Raw genomic sequence first — 24,314 nt, 5'->3', positions numbered from 1 at the left:
GCCAGTAGATGGTGGAGTGGACATATATTCGACGCAGCGAGTAGGATGGGGGAGTGGAGATATACTCGACGCAGCCAGTACAATGGTGGAGTGGACATATACTCGACGCAGTTAGTAGAATGGTTGAGTAGACATAAACTCGTCGCTGCTAGTAGGATGGTGGAGTGGACATATGCTCGTCGCACCCAGTAGAATGGTGGAGTGGACATATACTGGATGCAGCCAGCAAAATGATGGAGTGGAAATATACTCGACGCAGCCAGTAGAATGGTGGAGTGGAAACATACTCGATGCAGCCAGTAGAATGGTGGAGTGGACATATACTCGACGCAGCCAGTAGGATGGTGGAGTGGACATATACTCGACGCAGCCAGGAAGATGGTGGAGTGGACATATACTTGACGCTGCCAGTAAGATTGTGGAGTGGACATATACTCGACGCAGCCAGTAGGATGGTGGAGTGGACATATACTCGACGCAGCCAGTAGGATGGTGGAGTGGACATATACTCGACGCAGCTAGTATGATGGTAGAGTGGACATATACTCGACGTAATCAGTAGGAGGGTGGAGTGGAAATATACTGAACCCAGCCAGTAAGATGGTGGATTGGACATATACTCGACACAGCCAGTAGGATTGTGGAACGGACATATACTCGACGCAGCCAGTAGGATGGTAGAGTGGACATATACTCGACGCAGCCAGTAGGATGGTGGAGTGGACATATACTCGACGCAGCCTGTAGAATGGCGGAGAGGACATATACTCGACGCAGCCAGTAGAATGGTGGAGTGGATATATACTCGACACAGCCAGTAGAATGGTGGAGAGGACATGTACTCGACGCAGCCAGTAGGATGGTGGAGTGGACATATACTTGACGCAGCCAGTAGAATGGTGAAGTGGACATATACTCGACGCAGCCAGTAGGATTGTGGAGTGAAGATATACTTGATGCGGCTAGTAGGATGGTGGAGTGGACATATACTTGACGCAGCGAGTGGAATGGTTGACTGGACATATACTCAACGCAGCCAGTAGAATGGTGGATTGGACATATACTCGACGCAACCAGTAGGATGGTGGAGTGGACGTATATTAGTCGCAGCCAGTAGAATGGTGGAGTGGACATATACTCGACGCATCCAGTAAGATGGTGGAGTGGACATATACTCGACGCAGCCAGTAAGATGGTGGAGTGGACATATACTCGACACTGCCAGTAAGATTGTGGAGTGGACATATACTCGACGCAGCCAGTAGGATAGTGGAGTGGACATATACTCGACGCAGCCAGTAGGATGGTGGAGTGGACATATACTCGACGCAGCTAGTAAGATGGTAGAGTGGACATATACTCGACGCAATCAGTAGGAGAGTGGAGTGGAAATATACTGAATGCAGCCAGTAAGATGGTGGAGTGGACATATACTCGACGCAGCCAGTAGGATTGTGGAACGGACATATACTCGACGCAGCCAGTAGGATGGTGGAGTGGGCATATACTCGACGCAGCCAGTAGAATGGTGGAGTGGACATATACTCGACACAGCCAGTAGAATGGTGGAGTGGACATGTACTCGACGCAGCCAGTAGGATGGTGGAGTGGACGTATACTTGACGCAGCCAGTAGAATGGTGAAGTGGACATATACTCGACGCAGCCAGTAGGATTGTGGAGTGAACATATACTCGACGCAGTTAGTAGAATGGTTGAGTAGACATAAACTCGACGCAGCTAGTAGGATGGTGGAGTGGACATATGCTCGTCGCACCCAGTAGAATGGTGGAGTGGACATATACTGGATGCAGCCAGCAAAATGATGGAGTGGAAATATACTCGACGCAGCCAGTAGAATGGTGGAGTGGAAATATACTCGATGCAGCCAGTAGAATGGTGGAGTGGACATATACTCGACGCAGCCAGTAGGATGGTGGAGTGGACATATACTCGACGCAGCCAGCAAAATGATGGAATGGACATATACTCGACGCAGCCAGTAGAATGGTGGAGTGGACATATACTCGATGCAGCCAGTAGAATGGTGGAGTGGACAAATACTCGACGCAGCCAGTAGGATGGTGGAGTGGACATATACTCGACGCAGCCAGTAGGATGGTGGAGTGGACATATACTCGACGAAGCCAGTAGAATTGTGGAGTGGACATATACTCGACGAAGCCAGTAGAATGATGGAGTGGACATATACTCGACACAGCCAGTAGAATGATGGAGTGGACATATACTTGACGTAGCTTGTAGGATGGTGAAGTGGACATAAACTGAACGCTGCCAGTAGGATTTTGGAGTGGACATATACTCGACGCATCTAGTAAGATGGTGGGGTGGACATATACTCGACGCTGCCAGTAAGATGGTGGAGTGCACATATTCTCGACGCTGCCAGTTTGATGGTGGAGTGGACATATACTCGACGCAGCCAGTAGGATGGTGGAGTGGACATATACTCGACGCAGCAAGTAGGATGTTGGAGTGGACATATGCTCGACGCTGCCAGTAGGATTTTGGAGTGGACATATACTCGACGCAACCAGTAAAAATGTTGGGTGGACATATACTCGACGCTGCCAGTAATATGGAGTGCACATATACTCGACGCTGCCAGTAGGATGGTGGAGTGGACATATACTCGTCGCAGCCAGTAGATTGGTGGAGTGGACATATACTCGACGCGGCCAGTAGAATGGTGGAGTGGACATATACTCGACACAGCCAGTAGAATGATGGAGTGGACATATACTCGACGCAGCCAGTAGGATAGTGGAGTGGACATATACTCGACGCTGCCAGTAGGATTTGGGAGTGGACATATACTCGACGTAACCAGTAAGATGGTGGGGTGGACATATACTCGACGCTGCCAGTAAGATGGTGGAGTGCACATATACTCGACGCTGCCAGTAGGATGGTGGAGTGGACATATTCTCGACGCAGCCAATAGGATGGTTTAGTGGACATATACTCGACGCAGGCAGTAGGATGGTGGAGTGGACATATACTCTTCGCTTCCAGTAGGAATTTGGAGTGGACATATACTCGACGCAACCAGTAAGATGGTGGGGTGGAGATATACTCGACGCTGCCAGTAAGATGGTGGAGAGCACATATAGTCGACGCTGCCAGTAGGATGGTGGAGTGGACATATTCGACGTAGCCAGTAGAATGGTGGAGTGGACATATACTCGACGCAGCCAGTAGGATGGTGGAGTGGACATATACTCGACGCAGCCAGTAAGATTGTGGAGTGGACATATACTCGACGCTGCCAGTAAGATGGTGGAGTGGACATATACTCGACGCAGCCAGTAGGATGGTGGAGTGGACATATACTCGACACAGCCAATAAGATGGTGGAGTGGACATATACTCGACGCAGCCAGTAGAATGGTGGAGTGGACATATACTCGACGCAGCCAGTAGAATGGTGGAGTGGACATATACTCGACGCAGCCAGTAGAATGGTGGAGTGGACATATACTCGACGCAGTAAGTAGAATGGTGGAGTGGACATATACTCGACGCAGTCAGTAGAATGGTGGAGTGGACATATACTCGACGCAGCCAGTAGGATGGTGGAGTGGACATATACTCGACGCAGCCAGTAGGATGGACGCAGCCAGTGGAGTGGACATATACTCGACGCAGTAGAATGGAGGAGTGGACCAGCAGCCAAGATGGTGGAGTGGACATATACTCGACGCAGCCAGTAAAATTTGATGGACATATACTCGGAGCCAGTAGAATGGTGGAGTGGACATATACTCGGCGCAGCCAGTACATATACTCGACGCTGCCAGTAAGATGGTGGAGTGGACACATACTCGTAGGATGGTGGAGTGGACATATACTCGATCCAGTAAGATGGTGGAGTGGACAGCCAGTAAGATGGTGGAGAGAGACGCAGCCAGTGGATGGTGGAGTGGACATATACTCGACGCAGCCAGTACTCGACGCTGCCAGTAAGATTGTGGAGTGGACATATACTCGACGCAGCCAGTAGGATGGAGTGGACATATACTCGACGCAGCCAGAAAGATGGTGGAGTGGACATATACTCGACGCAGCCAGAAAGATGGCGGAGTGAGCATGTACAATGCAACGTACTCGAGTCAGCCAGTAAGATGGAAGAGTGGGCATGTACTCGACACAGCCAGTAAAATGGTAGTGGATATGCACTCGATGACGCCAGTAAGATGTTGAGTGAATATGTGCTCGAAGCAGCCAGTAAGATGGTCGAGTGGACATGTACTCGACGCAGCAAGTAAGATGTGCAGAGAACATGTACTCGATACAGCCAGTAGAATGGTGGAGTGGACATATACTCAACGCAGCCAGTAGAATGGTGGAGTGGACATATACTCGATGCAGCCAGTAGAATGGTAGAGTGGACATATACTCGACGCAGCCAGTAGAATGGTGGAGTGGACATATACTCGACGCAGCCAGTAGGATGGTGGAGTGGACATATACTCGACGCAGCCAGTAGAATGGTGGAGTGGACATATACTCGACGCAGCCAGTAGGATGGTGGAGTAGACATATACTCGACGCTGCCAGTAAGATGGTGGAATGGACATATACTCGACGCAGCCAGTAGGATGGTGGAGTGGACATATACTCGACGCAGCCAGTAAGATGGTGGAGTGGACATATACTCGACGCTGCCAGTATGATGGTGGAGTGGACATATACTCGACGCAGCCAGTAGAATGGTGGAGTGGACATATACTCGTCGCAGCCAGTAGAATGGTGGAGTGGACATATACTCGACGCAGCCAGTAGGATGGTGGAATGGACATATACTCGACGCAGCCAGTAGGATGATGGAGTGGACATATACTCGACGCAGCCAGTAGGATGGTGGAGTGGACATATACTCGACACAGCCAGTAAGATGGTGGAGTGGACATATACTCGACGCAGCCAGTAGGATGGTGGAGTGGACATATACTCGACGCAGCCAGTAGGATGGTGGAGTGGACATATACTCGACGCAGCCAGTAAGATGGTGGAGTGGACATATACTCGACGCAGCCAGTAGAATGGTCTAGTGGACATATACTCGACGCAGCCAGTAGAATGGTGGGGTGGACATATACTCGACGCAGCCAGTAGAATGGTGGAGTGGACATATACTCGACGCAGGCAGTAGAATGGTGGAGTGGACATATACTCGACGCAGCCTGTAGGATGGTGGAGTGGACATATACTCGACGCAGCCAGTAGGATGGTGGAGTGGACATATACTCGACGCAGCCAGTAGGATGGTGGAGTGGACATATACTCGACGCAGCCAGTAGGATGGTGGAGTGGACAAATACTCGACGCAGCCAGTAAGATGGTGGAGTGGACATATACTCGACGCAGCCAGTAGGATGGTGGAGTGGACATATACTCGACGCAGCCAGTAAGATGATGGAGTGGACATATACTCGACGCAGCCAGTAGGATGGTGGAGTGGACATATACTCGACGCAGCCAGTAGGATGGTGGAGTGGACATATGCTCGACGCAGCCAGTAAGATGGTGGAGTGGACATATACTCGACGCAGCCAGTAGGATGGTGGAGTGGACATATACTCGACGCAGCCAGTAGGATGGTGGAGTGAACATATACTCGAAGCAGCCAGTAGGATGGTGGAGTGGACATATACTCGACGCAGCCAGTAGGATTGTGGAGTGAACATATACTCGACGCATCCAGTAGGATGGTGGAGCGGACGTATACTCGACGCAGCCAGTAGGATGGTGGAGTGGACATATACTCGACAGAACCAGTAGGATGGTGGAGTGGACATATACTCGACGCTGGTCACATTTACATAAAAGTATATAATCAGAAGGTCCCCTTAATAACAAAAGAAAGGTACATTTATTCTTAATAATGACCTTTTGATACATGGAATCAAAATGCTTCAAAGTCGTTCATAAAATTTTAAATTAAGAATGAATATGAAATAATGATGTGGGGCACCTGAAAAAAAATCCTGTATAGCTTAGACAGAAAACACTTAAAAACACTAATTTTAACTCCAAAATTGGGAATAATAAAAATAAAATTTTGTTTTACATGAAAAGGATTTACGTGTTACCAAAGACTTGATCCAGCTCGGGTAAGCCAGATATTACTGATATCGTGATGCAACATAACACCTTCAGCTACCCGCACGTCACGTGTTCTTAAACACCTGTCTTGCCAGGCCTCCCAATCCTCTGGGTGCCGGTACTATTTAACGGTTCATCATACAACAAAGATCAAGGTCAAGGTATTCAATAACAAATTTACTAACAAAACAAAACATCAATCATTGTCTTACATCAATTTCGGCTCCAATTAAAGCAAAGACCATCGGCTGGAAGATATCCCACATAAATCGGTAGTTAGCACAAACATCAGGATCCTGAAGTGGTAAAAACCAAAGAAAATTATTTCCTAATTATGAAGCTCAGACGTTTGACCATTAACTAGTTACTAGATTTTTTTTCCTTTTATTCTTTCCGCCAACTTTCATTTTTATTTTGCTCAAAACACCAAAATGGCTCATCTGATGTACGGTAACTATGCCCTAATTCTAGGAAAAATTCACAAGTGCAGTTTCCCTTGACCAAAGTGCAACACCCCTTCTCAGCCACTTGGAATGGCTCTGATAACTTTCAAAATCCTCTTCGGTGTAGCTTCAAACCTTTCATAAAGATACCTCCTAATTTGTCGACGGAGGAACACATCTACCAATAATATGTGTAAAATTTGCTTGAAATATTGATTCCCGCTAAATCATGTTAATATATTTGACTTTACTTCATATGAAAAGACTCAACATGCACCTATGGTATCTTGCTAGCTGGCAATCGTGTCACTGAATCGCTGGAATCCAGTGATAACTGGAGAATGCCTCACATGATCGGCTTCAAATTTTAAATGCTGGTGCGGCTTTCCAGAAATCAAGGTTCATATCGTTACTGACCTCCAAAAGTTTCAATTTGCCAATATTATTTAATGAATAATTATTTTAAGTCAATAAATAAAAAATGCCTAATTTTTCTAGAGTCAAAATATTAACGCTGGTGTAATCTATAAGAGGGAAGACAACTATTAGTTTAGACTCTTTGTCTTGATGAAAATTTTAAATTACTGAATGGAATCCAACAAAATTTGCACCTGCCCACCATGAACCATAAAATTCTTTGATACATACAACAGAAAACCCAGATATAGGAGAGAGGAGCTTACTACCACGTTTCGGTCCGACTTGGATCATTTACACTGTGAAATGCTCAGAACATCAGAACACCCGTGACTTAAACTGTTTTTTTTTTTCACTTCTCCCTTTTCCCCTTTCCTCTTTCCTCCCCCTCCCTTGGGTTTTCTTTCTTCTGCCTTGGGTATTTGGTCCATTAATATTATTTCCTCCCCTCTGTCTTCTTGTTACTACCCTATGTGGGCTCCTAGCTCCCTTGTGAGCTCCTAGCTCATTTGTGGGCTCCTAGCTCCTGTGAAGGCTTACTCAGCTCTGTAATAACTTCAGACAGTATTAACAAAGCTGGCTCCTCCTCAGGAAAATTAATGAATAGAAAAAGAAATAATAATTCACAAAGATAAACACTTTATTATTTATTAAAGCAAACATAAAACAATAAAACATGAAAGGTATATCCTATTTGAAAGAAAAATGAAAAATGAAATGAATAAAATAACATTTGAAATCAACGCTAATATATATAGGGGTGTCTGGTGTTGGTGACACTTCGTGTTGTTGAAATCTTAGCCGTTGCTGATGTGGGGGGGGGGAGTCGCAAGTGTTGGTGACCACCACCGGCTAGTTCTTCACAGAGTATCGCCGTGAGTATTCTATCCCGATGACAGGAAAGCATGTTCTTTACCGCTGCAATGATGTGGGGTTACGTCCTGCAATTTCATACAGGTGCACAGGTAATTAAATCCAAAATGGGGAAGTCTCTGGACGTTAGTCCTTCTCCATCAGTTCTTCTCGTTGATTGACAGGTGACCCTCTCTGTCATCCAAGCTGAAAAGATAGACAGGTTACCCACTGCTTAAATAATCACTCTCCATGATAAGTACAATACCTATAAGATGTGGTGATTGTTACAACAGTCAACCTAGAGCAAGACTGAAAGGACTAAGTTTATTATTGGTCAAAAGTGAAGCTTTCAACCAATAAATCCACTAGAATACAAGGCAGGCATGTACTTACAGTAGAGCTGGGAGCTGTGAGTCTAGTGATTTACTGTTTGACCAGAGCCCCACACGTCACCTTTCGGGGGGGGGAAGAGGGAGGGAGGGAAAGGGATAGCGGGAGCTAGACTGACCCTACCTTAACAAGCAGCCGGCAGTCAAACTATCACTTTCAGGGAGGGGGAAAAAAAGGCGGGAAAAAGTGGGAGCTTGACTTACCCTACCTTAACTAGTAGCCGGCAATGAAACTATCACTTTCGGGGAGGGGGAAGAAAGGCGGGAAAAGTGGGAGCTTGACTTACCCTACCTTAACTAGTAGCCGGCAATGAAACTATTGTTACTATATACTCCCTCGCTACTCCTATCTATTGAACTTTTCCCTCACACTCCCCCATACCAAGACTTATAGTCAAGGAGTATAAGAGGAATAGGTGAGGAAAAAGTTCTAACATATGGAAGTCGTGTAAGGCAACAAATCTTCTACTGACTGTCACGACTTAACCAGTCAGAGAAATAACTGGATGAACCATTGATCTACACAATATGGAACTTAAAAGCCTGGAGTGCTGATGTCCACCTCAAGAGGCGACTGTTGGTTCCCTTAAAAGTTTCTAGGTATATCAAAGGTTTGTGGTCCGTTTCTAAAATGAATTCTTTTCCCAGCAAATAAAATTTAAGTTTGGAGATACCCCACACAAGGGCTAAACATTCCTTTTCTATTGTGGAGTATCTTGTTTCTGCGGGAAGGAGTTTCCGGCTTAGGAAGCATACAGGGAAGAGAGTACCATCATGGTATTGTAGTAACACTGCACCTAAGCCAGTATTGGAGGCACCAGTTCTCAAAGAAAATGTTTTATTAATATCTGGAAACTTAAGTATTGGGTCTTTCGAAAAGATACTTTTAATCTCATTAAACTTTTCCCGAGCTACGTCAGAAAGTTCAAGAGCTTCCTTCACAGACTTTTTAAGGAAGTCGAATAAGATGCCTGTAAGATCAGTAAGGTTCGGGATAAACCGTGCATAAAAATTTACAGAACCAAGAAAGCTTCGCATGAGCTTCTTGGTTTTGGGGAAGTTAAATTCTAATAAAGCTTTGATCTTACTGGGGAGAGGCTGCAGAGTGTTATTAGAAAGTATCAGTCCAAGATATCTAATCTTGTTATACCCAAGGAAGCATTTCTTCGGCTTGGCAGTGAGGCCATGTGAGCGTAACCTACGCAAAACTGATGTTAATGTTTGGATATGTTCGCCCCACATAGATGTCATTACGTAAATGTTATCAAAATAAACTGAAACATTTGGCATATTACCCAAGACCTTTCTCATCAGTCTCACGTAGGTAGCACAGGCAGTTACCAAACCGAAGGGCATAGTTCTATACTGCATCAGTCCTTGGTGTGTAGGAAAAGCGGTGTACTGCTTAGACGAAGGATCTAACATTACCTGATGATATGCCTGCGCAATATCAATCTCTGAAAAGAAGGAAGAGTCATAAAATTTGTGTAGATCGCTATCTATTAAGGGCATAGGCTCAGCATCCCACCGAGTTATAGCATTAAGGCCTCTGAAGTCAATAGCAAGTCTATATGAATTATCCTCATTCTTAACCATGACTACTGGTGAGCAATATGCAGATACTGAAGGTTCAATGATCTTTAGTTTTAATAATTTGTCTACCTCTCGGTCAAATGCATCCCTAAGGTGCACTGGAACTGGGTATAATTTCCGTTTGATAGGATTGTCCGTCAATAAGTCAATCTTATGGACTACCGTGGAGGTAACACCTGGAATATCAGTAAAGACGTCTGAAAAGTTACTCACACATTGAAGTAGTTCATGTCTCTTATGGTCTTCCAAAGATTCATTAATTAATATTAATGTTGGTTGCGCCCGAGTGGTCAAGAGTCACCAAGCCATGTAGTTCTTCATCATAGTCTAAGTTAGAGGTGTCAATTATGCACACCTTACATTCTTCAGTTGTCTTATCAAGTTCGTGTGGAAAAACTAAGTCAAAGTTGTTAAGGCAGTTAACAGAATTTCTTCGGTAATATTTCTTAAGGATGTTGATATGATAAAGCTTAGGTTTCCCCTTGACTTCTATGAGGTAGTCAACTTTCCCACAAATTTTTAATACTTTATATGGACCTTTCCATGCTACTAATAATTTATTTGACTTGATAGGCAAAAGTACCAGAACTTCATCTCTTACTTTAAAACTTCTCTGACTTTTGGAATCAAAATAGGTTTTGTACTGGTCCATTGACAAGCTTAGGTTTTTCGAAACTATGTCAGAGGTCTCCTCAAGTTTGGATCTAAGGTCAAGGAGAAACTGGTAAGAAGACTGAACCTCAGCATTTACCTCCTCATTAGTCCATAAGTCATGAAGGATGGACAATGGGCCTCTGGCCTGTCTACCATAGAGAAGTTCAAAAGGTGAAAACCCCAAAGAGTCACTGGGAACTTCCCTCATGGCAAACAAAGCACAGGGTAGGTAACGATGCCACTCCTTAGGTTTAAGGGAGCAAAGTTTCCTTAAAATGGACTTGAGAATCGAATGCTGGTGCTCAATCCTCCCATTACAGCTGGGATGATAGGGTGTGGTGAAGAGAGGCTTCACTCCCAGAAGTTGGTATAGATGTTGCATTAAGTCAGATGTGAATTGTGTCCCACGGTCAGACAAAATTTCTGTAGGGATGCCCACTCTGGAGAAGATGGACAAAAGGGCTTCAGCCACCTCTGTAGTAGTTATGGTCTTTAAGGGAACGGCTTCAGGGAAACTCGAAGCATAATCAACTAATGTTAATATATATCGATGTCCCCCAGAGGAAAGTGGAGATAAAGGACCAACGATGTCAATAGCTACTCTTTCAAAAGGTACCCTAAAGACTGGCATTTTGACCATAGGTACTCGCCTGGTACCTCGGGAGGATGACAGTTGGCAAACTTTACACGATCTACAATAGGTAGTGACATCTGAGGACATTTTTGGCCAAAAATAGGTTTCCCTAATTTTATTTAAGGTTTTACGATGCGAGAAATGTCCGGCCACTGGCAGGTCATAAGCCATTTTAAGAACAGTTTCTCTGCATTGACTTGGAACAACTAAGATGGAATAGTCTATCTCATCTGAATTTAATTTGAATACTGACTTGTACAAGATACCTTTTATATATTCAAATTTATATGAAAAGTTTTTCCTTTGGATCACTTGATTTTGTTTAGCAGCATTATGGCAATTCTGAAGAGAAGGGGAATTACGTTGTAAATTGACAAAGGAGTCCTTCGATATATCTAAAGGCTTAGAGTCAGGGAAAATCAAAGGATGGACAGTAGGAGAAGCCTGGGCTTTGGTAGGAGCCCTAGTCAAGATATTTATGGTATCGGAGGTGATAACTTCACCTTCATCTAACAAGTGAACCGGTGATCCTACTTCCTCGCTTTCGAGAGTAGCATCACTGGTTTTTAATCCCACATGAATCTCGCGAGACATTGTCTCATCTGAACTTTCGAGGGGCTTCTCTGACTCTACAGGAAGAGGATCTGAAACACTTATGTCCATCTTTGGTGCTGAAAGGTCAACCCCAGAAGGAAGAATGGCACCTTTTACATTACCTATTAGTTCGGAGCAAGAAGTGATGGGAGCTAGTACGGCTTCAGACCAACCTGTGAACCATTTAGACCTAATGTAACAACGGATGGTAGGGAAAGTGTCTGTATGGCCCAAGTAGTCTGAAAGTATAGCAGAGGAATGAGTTTTTTTAAGATTAGGGAACAGCTTATCAGAAATGACTATACATGTGCATCCAGTGTCTCGTAAAATGGTAGATACATTAAGTCCATTAACTGTTCCTGAACAGAAGGGTGCTTGGTCATTCCAGTCTTTAAAACATCTTCCAACTTTCTGGACCTTGTTAGGACAATCTGGACGTTTATGTCCCTTAACACCACACAAATGACAAACATGAATAAAAGAAGTCATTTTACTTTCCACTAGACTAGAGGCTTTGATTTCTTAAGGTCTGATGAACCCTTACCCTTAAGGTTCGATCCCTTTAGGTCTTTAAAGGAATTGTGAGCCTCATCATACAGGTCAGCAGCCTCAGCAACTTCCTCAGCTTTAATCAGGTTACGTTCTCTGATGAATGTTCGTATCTGATGGGGAAGAGCTGTCAGGAAGTGGTCAGCAACCATGAAGACTCTAAGAGATTCATAACTGCGATCAATTCCTGAACTCTCTATCCAAAAGTCGAACAAACGAGTGTTACCTGTAACTGCTGAAAGTTCTGGCCAGGCTGTAAGGTGGCATACCTGAAATCTTTCCTGTAAGAATTAGTGGTTTTTTGATATGCTTTAAGGATTGCCTTCTTCAGTAGGTTATAATTACATATGATATCCTGCGACAAAGTTACATAGATATTCAAAGCGGTACCAGAAAATAACATTCCTAACCTGGTAGCCCAGGTGTCAGCAGGCCATTCACAGAGGGTAGCGGTATTTTCAAACCTGATAATGTATGAAGTTATGTCTTCCCCCTCTGTGAAGGGAGGTAAATTAGGTGTTGGAATATGTGCACTAGCTGCACGTTGTTCCATTACTCCTTCATCTAATTGCTGTTGTGAGAAAGTTAACTTTTTATTCTCTAATTCAAGGCGAGCTTGTTCGAGCTCGCGATCCTTTTCTCTCTCCCTTAACTCATATTCTCTATCCTTTGCTCTTTCCTCAAGTTCCCTTAATTTAACTTGTTCCTCATGTACTTTAGCTCTTTCCTCACGATCAAGTCTATCACGCTCTTTTTTGTCTTGTCTCTCTCTTTCTAACTGTCTATCTTGGTTTTCTCTTTCAATTCGATCTCTTTCCTTTTTATCCTCTCTTTCTCTTTCTATTCTCTCTCTTTCAAGTCTTTCCTGGATTTTAGCACTAATGAAAGATTCTAAATTTTTCCCTGTTATTCCTAACTTACTTCCAGCGTTCATCCAAAACTGGTATTCCTCCATGCTTGCAAGAATAACTTAAACTATCAGGGGAAATGAAACGGGTATTAAAGAAAACGGAGGGTTCAATTCCTGTTCCGCTCAAACTGTAAATAAACCAGAGGGCTCGATCCCTACTTAAACATAAGAACATAAGAACATAAGAAAGGAGGAACACTGCAGCAGGCCTGTTGGCCCATACTAGGCAGGTCCTTTACAATTCATCCCACTAACAAACATTTGACCTACCCAATTTTCAATGCTACCCAAGAAATAAGCTCTGATGTGCAAGTCCAACTCAAATCCAACCCATCCCACTCATGTATTTATCCAACCTAAATTTGAAACTACCCAAAGTCCTAGCCTCAATAACCCAACTAGGTAGACTGTTCCACTCATCTACTACCCTATTTCCAAACCAATACTTTCCTATGTCCTTTCTAAATCTAAACTTATCTAATTTAAATCCATTACTGCGGGTTCTCTCTTGGAGAGATATCCTCAAGACCTTGTTAATATCCCCTTTATTAATACCTATCTTCCACTTATACACTTCGATCAGGTCTCCCCTCATTCTTCGTCTAACAAGTGAATGTAACTTAAGAGTCTTCAATCTTTCTTCATAAGGAAGATTTCTAATGCTATGTATTAATTTAGTCATCCTACGCTGAATGTTTTCTAACGAATTTATGTCCATTCTGTAATATGGCGACCAGAATTGAGCTGCATAATCTAGGTGAGGCCTTACTAATGATGTATAAAGCTGCAGTATGACCTCTGGACTTCTGTTGCTTACACTTCTTGATATAAATCCCAGTAATCTATTTGCCTTATTACGTATGCTTAGGCATTGCTGTCTTGGTTTAAGGTTGCTGCTTACCATAACCCCCAAGTCCTTTTCGCAATCTGTATGGTTAAGTTCTACATTATTTAACTTATAAGTGCTAGGGTTATGGACACTCCCGAGCTTCAGAACCTTGCATTTATCTACATTGAACTGCATCTGCCACTTTTCTGACCAAGAGTAGAGTTTGTCTAAATCCTCCTGAAGTTCCCTAACATCTACGTTTGAATCAATTATCCTACCTATCTTCGTGTCATCGGCGAATTTGCTCATATCACTAGTAATTCCTTCATCAAGATCATTGATATATATTATAAACAACAACGGGCCCAAGACTGATCCCTGTGGAACGCCACTTGTTACTGATCCCCACTCGGATTTAACCCCATTTATGGACACTCTTTGCTTCCTGTCTGTGAGCCATGATTCGATCCACGAGAGCACCCTTCCCCCAATGCCATGAGCTGCTACTTTCTTCAACAGTCTTTGGTGCGGAACTCTATCAAATGCCTTACTAAAATCTAAGTAAATAATATCAAATTCTTTATCGTGGTCAACAGCCTCAAAAGCTTTACTGAAGAAAGTTAATAAATTAGTTAGACAAGACCGGCCTCTTGTGAATCCATGCTGAGTATCATTAATCAAGCTATGCTTATCGAGATGGCTTCTTATAATCTCAGCTATAATTGACTCTAGTAATTTGCCTACAATTGACGTCAGGCTTATTGGGCGGTAATTTGACGGTAACGACTTGTCCCCTGTTTTAAAAATAGGAATTACATTAGCCATCTTCCACATATCAGACACTACACCTGTTTGAAGAGATAAATTAAAAATATTAGTTAATGGTTCACAGACTTCCATTTTGCATTCCTTAAGAACCCTTGAAAAAACCTCATCAGGACCCGGTGACTTGTTTTGCTTCAGTCGGTCTATCTGCTTCACAACCATTTCACTAGTGACTGTGATGTTACATAATTTATCTTCTTCTGATCCACTATAAAAATTAATTACCGGAATATTATTAGTGTCTTCCTGTGTAAAAACCGAGAGAAAATAATTATTTAAAATCGAGCACATTTCATTCTCTTTGTCAGTAAGATGCCCATAGTTATTTTTAAGGGGACCTATCTTATCTCTGACTTTTGTTCTATATACCTGGAAAAAACTTTTTGGATTAGTTTTAGAATCCCTAGCAACTTTAATTTCATAGTCCCTTTTAGCTTTTCTTATCCCCTTTTTAATGTCCCTCTTAATGTCAATATACTGATTCATAAGATGACCCTCGCCTCTTTTGATACGCCTATAAATTCCTTTCTTATGCCCTAGTAGATATTTCAGCCTATTATTCATCCATTTAGGGTCATTTCTATTTGATCTAATTTCCTTATAAGGGATAAACGTTCTTTGAGCAGCATGTATTGTGTTCAGAAAACTGTCATATTGATAGCTCTCTTCGTTACCCCAGTCAACAGATGATAAGTGTTCTCTAAGCCCATCGTAATCTGCTAAGCGAAAATCTGGGACTGTTACTGAGTTATCCCTACTATCATACTTCCATTCAATTCTAAATGTAATTGATTTGTGGTCGCTAGCACCCAGTTCCTCTGAAACTTCTAAATTATTAACAAGGGATTCATTGTTTGCCAGAACTAAGTCAAGCAGGTTATTTCCCCTTGTAGGTTCTGTCACAAACTGCTTCAAAAAACAATCCTGAACTACTTCTAAGAAATCGTATGATTCTAAATTCCCAGTCAAGAAATTCCAATCAATATGACTAAAGTTAAAGTCTCCTAGAATTACTACATTATCGTGCCTTGTGGCCCTTACAATTTCCTCCCATAGTAGTCTCCCTTGGTCCCTATCTAAATTTGGGGGACGGTATATCACACCTAAAATTAATTTTTCATGCCCCTCTGAAAATTCTATCCAAACAGACTCTGTATGTGTTACTTCAGACTTAATACCCGTTTTAATGCAACAGTTCAAGCGATCTCGGACATACAATGCCACCCCACCCCCCTTCCCGATACTTCTATCTACTTGGAACAATTTAAAACCCTGAATGTGACATTCTGCAGGCATGTCCCGACTTTTTGAATTAAACCACGTCTCAGTAATGGCAAATACATCTATGTTACCTGCACTAGCAACTAGTCTCAACTCGCCCATCTTATTCCTAGCACTGCGACTATTTGTGTAATAAACTTTTAATGACCCTCCTCTCTCTTTACCCTTCCTGCTTTTTTCCATTATTCCACTAAACCTATTACTGTCCTTGTCAATTAGTGCCACTGGCTTTCCAATATCCACCTCATTTTGCCTATTACTAGTTCTCCTAGTACTCATATTACTACCCTGCGACTTCACAGTTTTCCTGCAAAAACCCATACCTATAACTAATCCTAGTTTAAAGTCCTAACAACCCCCTCAACTGAGTTAGCTAGAAAACCCACACCTGCCCTGGATAAGTGAACCCCATCCCTGGCATACATGTCATTTCGGCCATAGAAGTTGTCCCAGTTGTCAATGAATGGTACTGCATTATCCTTACAGTATTTATCCAGCCAACAATTAATACCAATTGCTCTGGACAACCATTCATTACCAACACCTCTTCTTGGCAAAATGCCACATATAAATGCCACAATTAAACAACATGTATTAATGAAAACGAAGGGTTCTATGCCGGCTCCGAGCAAGCAGTAAGTAGAATGCTGTCCCTTGACCATCCAATCTTCTCACCAACAAATCAAGAGTGTCCTATGACAGTTCCCTTGATATAATGAAGAGCTCAATGAAACAAGTTGTCACTGGAAAATCTCGGGTCCCTAGAGTCTAATCCTCCAAAGTGTTTCAAGCTCACACACAATTAGGTGGCAGAATTAAATATTATATCCTGCCTGCCTTGACTTACAGTAAATTGAGACTATAACAATCACCAAATCTTTTAAATACCTGTACTGTAGTCCTACCATAGAGAATGATTACTCACGGCTGGTGGTAACCGTCTGTGGTATGCAGCGTTGAAGTTCCAATGGTAGATTCGAGATGGAGTTGAATCTTGATTCAGTAGAGTCGAATCCTGGCAAGGTCGCCACTTGTGAAGGCTTGTTCAGCTCTGTAATAACTTCAGACAGTATTAACAAAGCTGGCTCCTCCTCAGGAAAAATAATGAATAGAAAAAGAAATAATAATTCACAAAGATAAACACTTTATTATTTATTAAAGCAAACATAAAACAATAAAACATGAAAGGTATATCCTATTTGAAAGAAAAATGAAAAATGAAATGAATAAAATAACATTTGAACTCAACACTAATATATATAGGGGTGTCTGGTGTTCGTGATACTTCGTGTTGTTGAAATCTTAGCCGTTGCTGATGTGGGGGGGGGTCGCAGGTGTTGGTGACCACCACCGGCTAGTTCTACACAGAGTATCGCCGTGAGTATTCTATCCCGATGACAGGAAAGCAGGTTCTTTACCGCTGCAATGATGTGGGGTTACGTCCTGCAATTTCATACAGGTGCACAGGTAATTAAATCCAAAATGGGGAAGTCTCTGGACGTTAGTCCTTCTCCATCAGTTCTTCTCGTTGATTGACAGGTGACCCTCTCTGTCATCCAAGCTGAAAAGATAGACAGGTTACCCACTGCTTAAATAATCACTCTCCATGATAAGTACAATACCTAAAAGATGTGGTGATTATTACAACAGTCAATCTAGAGCAAGACTGAAAGGACTAAGTTTATTATTGGTCAAAAGTGAAGCTTTCAACCAATAAATCCACTAGAATACAAGGCAGGCATGTACTTACAGTAGAGCTGGGAGCTGTGAGTCTAGTGATTTACTGTTTGACCAGAGCCCCACACGTCACCTTTTGGGGGAGGGGAAGAGGGAGGGACGGAAAGGGATAGCGGGAGCTAGACTGACCCTACCTTAACAAGCAGCTGGCAGTCAAACTATCACTTTCAGGGAGGGGAAAAAAAAGGCGGGAAAAAGCGGGAGCTTGACTTACTCTACCTTAACTAGTAGCCGGTAATGAAACTATCACTTTCGGGGAGGGGGAAGAAAGGCGGGAAAAGCGGGAGCTTGACTTACCCTACCTTAACTAGTAGCCGGCAATGAAACTATTGTTACTATATACTCCCTCGCTACTCCTATCTATTGAACTTTTCCCTCACAGCTCCCTTGAGGGCTCCTATCCCTCACAGCTCCCTTGTGGGCTCCTAGCTCCCTTGTGGGCTCCTAGCTCATTTGTGGGCTCCTAGCTCCCTTGTGGGCTCCTAGCTACCTTGTGGGCTCCTAGCTACCTTGTGGGCTCCTTGATTACTTGTAGGTTCCTAGCTCCCTTCTGGGCTCCTAGGTACCTTGTGGGCTCCTAGCTCCCTTGTGGGCTCCTAGATCACTTGTAGGCTCCTAGCTCCCTTGTGGAGCTCTAGCTCCCTTGTGGGCTCCTAGCTCCCTTGTGGGCTCCTAGCTCCCTTGTGGAGCTCTATCTCCCTTGTGGGCTCCTGGCTCCTTTGTGGGCTCTTAAGCTCCATTGTGGAGCTCTAGCTCCCTTGTGGGCTCCTAGCTCCCTCGTGGGTTCCTAGCTCCTTTATGGACTCCTAGCTCCCCTGTGGGCTCCTAGCCCCCTTGTGGGCTCCTAGCCCCCTTGTGGGCTCCTAGATCCCTTGTGGAGCTCTAGCTCCCTTGAGGCGCTCTAGCTCCCTTGTGGGCTCCTAGCTCCTTTGTGGAGCTCTAGCTCCCTTGAGGAGCTCTAATTCCCTTGTCGATCCTAGTGCCCTTGTGGAGCTCTAGCTCCCTTGTGGGCTCCTAGCTCCCTTGTGGAGCTCTAGCTCCCTTGTGGAGCTCTAGCTCCCTTGTGGAGCTAGAGCACTCTTGTGGGCTCCTAGCTCCCTTGTGGACTCCTAGCTCCTTTGTGGAGCTCTACCTCCCTTGTGGGCTCCTAGCTCCTTTGTGGGCTCCTAGCTCCCTTGTGGGCTATTAGCTCCCTTGTGGGCTCCCAGCTCCCTTGAGGGCTCCTAGCTCCCTTGTGGGCTCCTAGCTCCCTTGTGGGATCCTACCTCCCTTGTGGAGCTCTAGCTTCCTTGTGGGCTCCTAGCTCCCTTGTGAAGCTCTAACTCCCTTGTGGGCTCCTACCTCCCTTGTGGGCTCCTTGGTCCCTTGCGGAGCTCTAGCTCCCTTGTGGGCTTCTAGCTCCCTTATGGGCTCCTAGCTCCCTTGTGGGGTCCTAGCTTCCTTGTGGGTTCCTAGCTCTCTTGTGGAGCTCTAGCTCCCTTGTGGGCTAATAGCTCATTTGTGAGATCCTAGCTCCCTTGTGGAGCTCTAGCTCCCTTGTGGGCTCCTAGCTCCTTTGTGGGCTCCTAGCTCCCTTGTGGAGCTCTAGCTCCATTGTGGGCTCCTAGCTCCCTCGTGGGCTCCTAGCTCCCTTGTGGACTCATGGCTCCCTTGTGGGCTCATAGCCCCCTTGTGGACTTCTAGCTCCCTTGTGGAGCTCTAGCTCTCTTGTGGTGCTCCAGCTCCCATGTGGGCTCCTAGTTCCCTTGTGGAGCTCTAACTCCGTTGTCGGCTCCTAGCGCCCTTGTGGAGCTGTAGCTCCCTTATGGGATCCTAGCTCCCTTGTGGAGCTCTAGCTCCCATTTGGAGCTCTAGTTCCCTTGTGGAGCTCTAGCTCACTTCTGGGCTCCCAGCTCCCTTGTGGTCTCCTAGCTCCCTTACATTCGCCGCTTGACCTGCGCAGAGTGCGGACGTGTGACTACTGTCCTCTGCTGGCCATTGGAGGAGACTTATATTTTCACAACATGGCGCAGTCTGTGAGAATGCGTGTGCACACGGTGTGGCTTGAAATGGTGCGTGGTGCAATAATGCCTCAGTCTGCACAAGTGCTTTTACCGCAAATTATCCGTGACACCTATGGTGTTGCGGATCAAGAACTGTATGGTGTGGCGCTAAATGGTGCCTATCGTATTTTCGTCAAGTTGAGATCAGCTGGAGTGTATGAACGGCTGGTTGACAAGTACCAGGACGGGAGTGTGGACGTTAATTCAGCGATACGTGTTCGACTCATCGACGTGTCTAGGCATTACACATGGGTGAAAGTCCGAAATGTGCCATTTGAGGTGGACGAGACTGATCTGCGGAATGTATTTGAACAGTATGGACCTGTACACCTGGCTATGGCTGGTAAATGGACGGATGCGGCGTATGCCGGCTTGCCGGATGGTACGTTCACGATCAAGATGACGTTGAGGCATTCCATCCCGTCTTACGTCATACTGGACGCATTTAGGATGCAGGTAATGGTGTACTACGCTGGGCAGCAGAAGACGTGTAGGTTATGTGGTGCATATGACCATATGGTGGCCCAGTGTGGGAGATGGCAGCGGAGACAGGACCTAGGTAGTGCGACGGTGAAAGAGCCAGAACCGGAGGTGGGTCATGCTGATGAGTCACCTGTACATGGAAGTGGCACTTCCTGCAGTGAGGAAGTGGAGCGTGAGCTGCCACTGGTGGGTACCAGCCCATCACTGTCACAGTTAGTGGGATGTGAGGCATCTGCCTTGGAGAACGGGAAGACTGTGCAGAGTGGTGATGTGCAGGTAGAGGGAGGCCTACTGGTGAACGTGAAGGAAAAATCCTTTGAGAAGAAGGTTTCTGAGGATAACTTGAGTATGGTGAGGAGTACTGTTCAGATTGAAGATGAGCAACTTGGAAGATTGGCGAACATGGCAGATGACTCGCCAGGAGTGGTGGAAGTGATTGAGGTGAATGCTGAGATTCACAGGGAGGCAGCCAGTGAGTTAGAAATGGATGCAGAGAGTGTCAACCATAAGAGGGCGGCGACATATTCCGACTCGGATGATGTTTTGACCCCGGCACAGAGACCGGGGAAAAAGCCGTGGGTTGATGTGGTGCGTGGGAGTTCTAAAGGTACGCCTGGTCCGGTGTTGGATCAGGGGAAGCCACAAGTGGGCAGTGGAGAGAAAAGTGGAAGAAGCAGACACGCTCGTACGTTGGTTTGCGTGCAGCCAGCAGCAACAGCCTGGTTGATCAGGGGCTGATCCACCAGGAGGCCTGGTCACAGACCGGGCCGCGGGGGCGTTGAGCCCCGAAACTCTCTCTAGGTAAACTCCAGGTAAACTGGAAGCGCGTCAGTGAAAGGTGAAATGGGGCAGAGGGTGAAATCACATAAGTAGGTTTCCGGTGCATGACAGTGAATATTAATGGATTGTGAGCGAGTGAGAAGCATTTGTGGGTAAAGGAATTTTTAAGACGTTATGCTATAGACATTGTTTTTGTGCAGGAACATAATTTCAAGCTGGGAAGGGAATTGGAAGTGGATGGGTACAGACTGTTTGTGATGTATTCGGAGCGAATGAAGGGAGGGGTGGGAATCGTGATCCGAGAGACGAGCCCGTTTGTTGTTCTTAGGAGTGAAGGGGGGGGGTCGTGTGTTAAGAATAAATGGGTGGTGGAGAGGTGAGAGGATGGCAGTAGTTTGTGTGTATGTGCCGGCTGAGAATGATGTAAGGGTAAAGAATGAATTTGTGAATAACGTATTGGTATATTATTTGCGGTCATTACCGTCAGTGACAATAGTTGGTGGCGACTGGAACTGTGTGGTGCGAAGGAAGGATGTGGAACCGAGAGGGGCAGGGTGTTTTTTGGCAGGTTTAGGGGATCTATTGAGAGGTGTGGGATTGAGGGATATAGTTGATGGAGGGGATTGCGAGATAGAGCACACATTTCATAGAAAGGGATATGCTGCACGATTAGATAGGTTGTATGTGACAAGGGGAGTGAGGGTGACGCGGGTGCAGACGGTGAATGTCGTTTATTCAGATCATAGGGCGGTTTATGCTGATTTAAATTGGGACGGTTTGCCTAAGAGATATTTGGGGTACTGGAAGCTGAATGTACGACTACTGGGTGAGGGGGTGGAGGGATTTGATTTTGAAAGTTTGTGGGAGGACTTATGGGGTGGGGGTAAGAGTGCAAGCGATTTATTGGGGTGGTGGGATGGGGTTGCGAAGAGGAGGATCAGGCAATATTGTGTGCGAAGGGGAAAGAATGAGGCATGGATGACATATGGGCTTCAACAGTATTTAGAGGGGCGGTTGCAGGGTTGTTATGAGAGGGGTGCTGTGAAAGGTGTGTATCCAATGGAGGAAATTGAAGCGTTAAAGTGGCAGATAAGAGATATGCACAATGAGAGATTTGATGAGGAGAGGGTGCAAGGTGGGTTAGAGGAGGCGATTTGGGGTGACAGGCCGTCAGCCTGTGTGTTACGAGGCCAGCGGAGACGCAGGTTGGCAATGGAAATTGATAAGCTGGTAGTACACGAGAACTTAGGTGGGTATACGAAGGGTCAGGAGTTGCGAACTACTGAGGGTATGAGTGGTTTCCTGGATAGTTGGTTTGGAAAATATTTGCGGAGTGTAGGAGTGAACCGTGAGGATTTAGAGAGATTAGGAGAGAATGTATCTTGTGTGCTGAGTGGAAGTGATCGTATGGCATTGGGAGGGGATATTGAAGAGGGGGAGGTATGGAGAGCTTTGGAGAATATGGCGAGAGGTAAAGCGCCAGGTATAGATGGGTTACCTTGTGAATTCTATGTGAAGCACTGGAGTGTGTTGAAGGATTTTTTTTAGTGAACCTGATGAATGTGATGAAAAATGAGGGGAGGATGGGTGAGTTGCAGCGTACCGCAGTAGTAGTTTTGATTCCAAAAGGGGAAGGCCCTACTACAGTGCAGAACTACAGGGCGTTGTCGTTGTTATGTGCTGATTATAAGATATTCGCAAAATCTTGGGGAACAGGCTGAAGTGCGTGATAGATAGAGTTGTTGCGAGAGGTCAGTGTGGGGTGCCTGGGAGGACGATGTATGAGGGACATGGAATAATAAAAAATTTGGTGGAAAGTATGGAGGGGGAGGATAAAGGGGGAAGAGGTGTCTTAGCATTGGATTGGCAGGCTGCGTATGATTGCGTAGAACGAGAGGCACTGTGGCATATCTTATGGAGGCAGGGTTTTGGGGAAGAGATAATACGTTGGATTGAGACTTTGTATAATAGGGTAGGTGTACGTGTGCAGGTGAATGGGAAATTGGGTGAGTGGGTTTCAATGGGTAGAGGCATAAGGCAGGGTTGTCCTCTGTCTCAACTGTTGTTTGCTTGTATACAGGACCCTTTTTACAGGGCAGTGGGGCAATGTTTAGGGGTGGATCGTGGAGTGGAGAATGGAGGGATGGGAATAATAGGGTATGTGGATGATACAACAATTCTAATGAGCAGGGAGGAAAGTTTACATGAGGTGGAGGATGTAATTGGTGGTTTTGAAGGAGTTACAGGTTTAAAAGTGAATGTGGAGAAATCGAAATTATTGGTCTTAGGGAATTGGGTAGGGAGGGCGAGATGGGAAACAGCTGTGCGTTGGTGTGTGGTGGATAGACTAAAGGTGTGTGGGATAATTTATATGGGGAATGCCGGGGAGGCACGGATGGTTAATTCTGGGAGGGCATTGGATTGGTTGGTGGGTAGGTTAAATGTTTTGAGATCCATGCATTTGACGATACATCAACGTGTAATAGTGGTGAATGTAATGTTATATAGTATGGTCTGGCATGTGGCAGCAGTATATCCGTTGGCAGGACCGGACATAACTAGAATGCTAAAAAAGGTTTTTCCTTTTATATGGGGTTCCGGATGTGACTGGTTGGGTAGAAGTGTTGTTATGCTACCGGTCGACAAAGGTGGATTGGGTTTAATAGATATAAGATTAATTAAGGGTTAAGTGTATATATTTGAAGAGGGGGTTTCTCCGAGTGGAAGGTCGTGTGGGGAAGGGTGTGCAAGCATTATATGAGGAGGCACGAAGGTGGTGGGTAGGATCAGAGATGAAAGAGTGTGAGGATGTGCTGCGAGCTTTATTGTATGTTAGAGATCCGTCTAGGATACGGGTAGGCGTTCTGGAGCGTGCTGTAGGGGTGAGGGTGATTGCAAATGTTGAGGGCATATACCCAATGTATGCATGGGGAGACATTTGGGTAAGGTTGCGGTTGGTGCGCATCAGACCAAGAGTGAGAGAGGTAATGTTTCGTTTCCTTCATGGAATATTGCCGTCTGGTGTGGTGCTTCGGGAGAGAGGGTTGATGGTGGAGGACGTATGTAGGGTGTGTGGGGATAGGGAGACAGCTTTTCATGTAGTATATTTTTGTAAAAATTTGGAGTGTATACGGGAGTGGATGGGTGGGATTTTGAGGAGGGTGGGTGGGG

The 24,314-nt window shown here is 45.1% G+C and overlaps 1 protein-coding gene across 1 annotated transcript in view; it reads right to left on the bottom strand.

Annotated features, from left to right (window-relative positions):
• Positions 1-6,313: 6,313 nt before the first annotated feature.
• Positions 6,314-24,314, bottom strand: part of LOC128698360 (sodium/hydrogen exchanger 9B2-like) — a 153,602-nt gene continuing 135,601 nt past the window's right edge. The window contains exon 6 of the mRNA XM_070080056.1: positions 6,314-6,424. Within this exon, the coding sequence (XP_069936157.1) occupies positions 6,329-6,424 (96 nt within the window). The 3' untranslated portion in view covers positions 6,314-6,328. The remainder of the gene's footprint in view (positions 6,425-24,314) is intronic.

This window comes from Cherax quadricarinatus, unplaced genomic scaffold (genome assembly GCF_038502225.1).
Source record: "Cherax quadricarinatus isolate ZL_2023a unplaced genomic scaffold, ASM3850222v1 Contig114, whole genome shotgun sequence".
In the NCBI taxonomy this organism is placed as follows: Eukaryota; Metazoa; Arthropoda; class Malacostraca; order Decapoda; family Parastacidae; genus Cherax; species Cherax quadricarinatus.
Note: the sequence above shows the minus strand (reverse complement) of the source record. Positions and strands in the feature narration are given on the sequence as shown.